Here is a 6,442-nt window from a genome sequence, read left to right on the forward strand (position 1 = left end):
ACAATTTTCAAAAATTCTGGAAAAACTCTTTAATAACAGATTAGATACATTTATTGACAAACATAAAATCTTATCTGATTGTCAATATGGTTTTAGGTCGAACCGATCGACATCTTTGGCCATTACCGACCTGATGGAGGACATTACAAGTGCTATGGATGAGAAGAAATATACGATGGGGATATTTATTGACCTAAAAAAAGCATTTGACACAATCAATCATGAATTATTAATGGACAAGTTAGAAAAATATGGGGTCAGAGGAATGGTTCTGAAATGGGTTAGAAGTTAGTTACCCAATTTGTGAAGTTGGGTGAATACCAATCGAGGGGGCTGGATATTGTATGTGGAGTACCTCAGGGTTCTGTTTTGGGACCTAAATTATTTATATTATACATTAATGATATATGCAAGGTTTCTGATTTAGTAAAAGTGGTATTATTTGCTGATGACACTACCATATGGGCATCGGGTGAAAACCTACAGCAACTCTCTGGACGGGTTTCACAGGAACTTGAGAAGATAAAGAAATGGTGTGATAGTAATATACTATCTCTGAATTTGGATAAAACTAAATTTATGGTATTTGGGAATCATAGACTAGATAATGAACTTCAATTGAAAATTAATGTTTTGATTTAGTGGGATATAAGACTGCAGTGTTTATGTATAAAGCCAGGAGCAATTTATTACCTGGTGGAATTCAAAAACTATTTAATGAAAGGGAAGGGGGATACAATTTAAGGGGTCAGTTAAATTTAAAAATTCATGCTATACGTACAACCAAAAAAAGATTTTGTATTTCCATAAGTGGGGTAAAACTATGGAATAATTTAAGTGTGGACATAAAAAACAGTACAGTACTAGAATTGATGAGTTTAAACATAAATATAAAGGTATGTGTCAATCAAGATATATGCAAGAACAGGCTTAATGATTAATTAGATGGAACATTGTGGGTGTGGTGTATGAATGTTAACACCTTGTATTAATTCTTTAGTATGTTACTTGTGTGGTGTAGAAGATAATTATTTAAGAATGTAATTATGTAAGAATGTTAACACTCTGTTATAATTTTTTTAGTATATTACTTGTGTGGTGTAGAAGAGAATTATTTATGTAGAGATACTGCTTGCAAACCAATGATGGTAAGATGATGTCATGGGGTAGGACTGGATAAGTCTGACTTCTTCCTACTCCATTCAAGCATGTACTAGGTATAAGCAAATTGATATTGGATTAGCATTTGTTGGATATGTGTAAAATTATGTGTGCTGGCATATCAACTGTCTTTACATGCTTGAAAGGATAAATAAATCAAAATCAAAATCAAATCAAACTCTCAGGAGTCATGGTAAAATTTAGCAATGACTCAGCAGTCTGCTCCTGATGTTAGACACAGGTCAGCTGCAAGACTTCAGTTTAGAGCAGAACTAACAGGCAATATAATTTAAAGGTGGACTACAAACTGTTCCACCTCCCAACAGAGAGGGGATATGGGTGGGTTACAGCAGACTACAACAAACTGCACACATTACTGTGTGCATATAAACACTGTCCTAGTGGCCCCTGCTCCACCTCACTCTCCATCTTCATCCTCATACTCCAAGTCCCAGTGTGTGTTCTTGAATTTTCCCACATCCTGTCTTATCTAACCTGACCTCTGTTCTCATTTAAATTCCCTTATTTAGAGATCACCTGCTTGCTATTTCTAATGCCGTCACAAAGAATACCTAGAGGAGCTTTTCTTTACAAATTTGCCAAAGGTTCTATCATGTTCCGGCCTCATCTGATTCACTCACCTGACTTGACTGACCTCTAACCCTGCTTCTTACTAACTGTAAGCGTTTTACTGATTTTATCTCTTGCTAAAGCTGCTCCATACAAAGCCACTTGGGTCTTGCATTCAGCCACTTTCTACCAGAATATGCACAAAGACTAAAACACATTCTGAAAAAGTTGGCTGTAACTGTGCAAATGTGTATTTGATGTAGCACTGTCTTTAAAGAGCCCATGGCATGTTTTTTCTTGTTTTCTGACTTATCTACAGTGTTACAACGATGACCTGAAGCTAAAAAAAATGACTGTTACTTCTATGCAGAAGCAAGAGGCTCTACGTTCAGTAGATCAACAGATTAGTTCAACTTTTGTTTGTTGGTCCTTGACATGAGAAACTGTCAAATCAGAGATACAGTATGTCACCCTGGATGAAACTAACTTTATTGTAGTTCTTGATAATGACACTGATTGGTCACAAAACAATATGTACTTTAAAGTGACCTGCATGTATGCCTTGTGATGCAGGAAAACAGCATTCCTCCTTACTCAATTCTACATCTCTTCCATAATAAACTTCAGATTAAGGCAATTTCACGTTATCTTACTCTGTGTATAAACATGTTTATCTTTGCTATGCCATATGGCAGGTAAGAAGGTGGTCATGTTATTAGCACTACTGAACATATTAATAAGGCAGCACAAGTGAGGTTTTAAGTTCTAAAGTGTCTAAACCCTCTGTTGCACAATCACTGTTCACCCTAATGGGCCTGTTTTGATGTTCAGCATCAAAATTTACCCATATACTAACACACAGTTTGTGGTATAGGTAAAGCATGTGAACTTAGGGCGCAACCAGCTGCACAAGGCTAAATACTTCCTGTAACCACAAACCACTCACATACACATATACAAACAGATATCGCGATAAGGAAGTGAGCCCCACCCAGGGCCATTTAAAGGTGCTGCAGATGCTGGTGAGTGTGTTCTATATTTAAGAGCCGCAGTATATTTAAGTCAACTGAAAATTTCTCATAATTAACTGGTAGCTGTAGTGACTTTTACCAGTAGTGATATGTCACATAAGCAGCTGGTGGATTTACTTATTCACCGAACTTACTGCCAGTATATATGCATGCAAACAATCCCCTGTGGAAACATGACAATAGACTTAAATCAGTATCACAGTTGGCAGTTCATCCATGCATGCAACAAACACCTGCTGAAATGGAAAAGATGCACAGAAAAGCATCATGGGAGTGCTCACCTTGTACACCTGACCGTATGTTCCGTTGCCAACCACCTCCACCAGCTCAAAGATGCCTGCTGGATCCTAATAAAAAAGATAAATCAATAACATGATCAAGTTAAAGAAAACAGGACTAGATAAGAGTGATGTCAAGTAGCAAGCTGAACATGAGACACGGCAACAGTACAGAGAATGGTACATTTCAGCAAAGTCATAGAGCAAGAAGTTCATGCCAAGCAAAACTATGGCAAACAGCTGTATAATCAGATACTAAAGACAAATGAAGCAAAGCAATGCAGTGTTAAACAGGCATGGAGACTGAGGAAGTGGGGCTACAAACTTGGAGCTACAAGGAATGAAAACACAAACTGAAACTCCCTGAAAATGTACTTAATATTTTATTTTATTTTATAGGTCATAGCTTCACTGTCCATAGACATATTATCAACTAAAAACGATACAACATCCGCATTCTTGATGTGTACACAATGTAAGAAAATATTGTAGGCTTAATCTTTAAAACTCAATAAAATGGCCTAAAACTATCCACTAACTATTGTAAATTCCGTTAAAACATCAAGCTTTTTAAATGAAATATAGTTACACACTGTTTATTTAATATGGGCTTTCATGACGTTGACCACTTGTTGCATGGTGGCTTGTCAACCTTTTAGTAAGACTGTCAGAGGAAAACTGCCTGTAATGACTGGAGCTCGTAAACGTCCCCCAAACAGGACGCAGTGCAGACAGAAAGCATAACGTTAACAGTTACAGGATAAAGCACGAGACACGATTCGAGTTTTAATACACGACACAAGTTTCTCAAACTGTACGTAAAGTTAGTGCTGACATTCAGACAAAAAAAAAGTCAGTGCTCACTATATTGTTGCTTCAAACTACCGCTAACTTTAAAACACCTTCCACATCTCTTCTTAGCGTTTACAAACAATTCTTAAAAAAGGAAGACAACACATGACTACTTACTCTTAAAGCAGCCAGGTCTATACTGTCTAAACTCCGAGTGGTGTTTTCTCTCGACATTGCTGTCAATAACTTTTTCAGCCTGTTTATGTTTGTAGACAAGGCATGGACGGTCACCGTTTCTCCGCTACTAACTAACGGGATTTCTTCTCCTCGGGTCCATTCTCAAGTTTAGCTAACAGCGTCAAGTGAGGAAGCGTAAAACACACTTCCGGGTGCACCTTCACAGTAACTCCCTTTATCGGCAGACGCTCAGGTGGCTTGATTTGCAACTTTAATTATGTGTTATTGAGAACACTATAAAAAAAACTGGACATATCAAAAATGTGATATAAAGTCATACAATTGTCAACTTTCTGTTAATATTTAGATCCTTACTGGTTTTTGTATTTATTCTCTCAGGCCCCTCACAGGTTAACCACTTCACAGCTTCAATTATGAAGTTAACATCACCCTGCTTCCGGTTGCATTAACTTCGCTTCACTTGAGTGACAATGACGTGTTTTGCTCCTAAAAAGTGTTGTCAGGCCGAAAATGGTGAAATGCACACAACAGCCTTACCATGTCTATTCGTATCTGTATGAGCTAAGTGTGTTTTTGAAGTGAAAAGTTCACAGTCCTCGGGTTATGCTCAGAGAATATCACTGTCTTCTTTGCAAATAGAGATGTGATAAGTAAATTAATAACATAACCAAATTATTTTTGAGTATAAACTCAAAGAAAGTGCATACACTCAAACACAGGAGCTAACAGTGTCACTATACTGAACACATTTACTGACATTATTTTACAGTCTACCTTTGCTTTCTCTGGCCATTTGCAGGCTTCATTATGTATCTCACTGACCTAAAGGTTTTCATCTTAAGGAGGTAACCTATTGCTGTTATTTTACCTTATCTTGAAATACTTTCATCATAAAACATGGAAATAAACAGTATAAATCAAAATAGGCTATCTGTGACAGTTTCCATTGTCAATTAAATATTAGCAGCTTATTATGTATTCAAAATAGCAGAGGAAAAAAGAACCACAAAGTGTTTTCTAATGTTCCAAAGGTGTGACTTTATATTAAACAAATTTTTTTTAAATGAATTAATAAATTAAATAAATATAAACGTGTTGCTTGCTATAGTAAACAACACCTGTTGGAGACCAAACTGCCAGGTTTGCTTGAGGACTTTGGGTAATTCCAGGTTCTCTTATTTGATGCTTCTTGCTCCTCAGTCCTTCTTCATGTCTTTTCTTTGTATAAGTCCCACCCACTAAAGATGCAAGGAGGAAGCATTATTAACGACATAAGACATCCTGTATTCCTATCCTTCAGCTGAAGCATCCAATCACCAAATGATTTCAGATAAAGGGACATATTGCTCCAAAAATATTCTGCGAAGGATGTTCTCATGTATCCTCCTCCTCCAGCTGCCTTAATCAATCCTTGATCCTCACTCCTCAGAGCCAATATGAGAGACCTGGAATGTCCTCTGTCCTCCGCCAACAGGAACTACTTCTTTGTACTGGATGACTTGTAGTGACCTCTGCATTTATTTGCTCTTATCCCCAAGTCCTTGATACATTTTTAAGCATGCTGGCATGCTTTTAAAACATATGTGGACATAGTCTTATGAGGTGTAATGTTTTTCTTCTAAAAATAAGAAATGAACAATTATCTTGCACCCTCTGCATGTGTGTGTAAGTGAATGTGACAAACTGAAGAGTGAGAGAGGGAGGGGAGAGGATGGCTGTGAGTGTATATTAGTTTTACCTACTGCATTTATTTATGTGTCAAATGTATTGGAGTGATGGAGCTTGCCACTCCAGTCTCCCAACTGAATCAATGAGTCAGAGTCAGCATAGTGAAATAAGCATTGCTATACAGTCACTGGGTGTGTGTGTCTGTGGAAAGAAAGAAACAAAAAGAGTTTGACTATCCTAGGACTCTGTGTTTGTGTGTGTGTAGGACAATGAGAGAAAGCTGCCAAATGACTCTCTTGCACCCTCTGCATGTGTGTGTAAGTGAATGTGACAAACTGAAGAGTGAGAGAGGGAGGGGAGAGGATGGCTGTGAGTGTGTAGCTGCTATGTGAGTGTGTTTGTCACAGTGAAGAATGGGCTCTCTGTGGTCTCACAGAGTGGCCCTGTTCACACCAGGGTCAGCTGCCTGCACACACTCACACATACACTCAAACGCATACATTTCTGGATCTGTATCCAACTTAAACAAGACAACATTCTGTGAAACAACTGAAAAAGAAAATTCTGGAGTGATTGAGGCCAGTCTGTCTTTCTTCAAGTCTCTACCTTTTCCTTCTTTCTTTGTGTGCATTTTGGTATATTTGCAAACAGGTAACACATAAGGTATTCTGTATCAAAAGGAAGTTGGTACTGCACTTATCTAAACCATTTCCTGAGAGTACTTGCAAGCACACTTACATACAG

General features: G+C 37.7%; 1 protein-coding gene across 3 annotated transcripts in view; it reads right to left on the reverse strand.

The window, feature by feature from the left end:
* The window catches only part of LOC109957492 (mitogen-activated protein kinase kinase kinase kinase 4-like), a 74,243-nt gene extending 70,044 nt beyond the window's left edge, over positions 1-4,199 (reverse strand). For all 3 annotated transcript variants that reach the window (XM_020595398.1, XM_020595397.1, XM_020595399.1), the window contains exons 1-2: positions 4,010-4,199; positions 3,044-3,109 (exon numbers count right to left, since the gene is read on the reverse strand). In XM_020595398.1, coding sequence (XP_020451054.1) covers positions 3,044-3,109; positions 4,010-4,066 — 123 coding nt within the window. In that variant the 5' untranslated portion in view covers positions 4,067-4,199. The remainder of the gene's footprint in view (positions 1-3,043; positions 3,110-4,009) is intronic.
* Positions 4,200-6,442: the final 2,243 nt, after the last annotated feature.

Source organism: Monopterus albus, unplaced genomic scaffold (assembly GCF_001952655.1).
Source record: "Monopterus albus unplaced genomic scaffold, M_albus_1.0 scaffold27.1, whole genome shotgun sequence".
Lineage (NCBI taxonomy): Eukaryota > Metazoa > Chordata > Actinopteri > Synbranchiformes > Synbranchidae > Monopterus > Monopterus albus.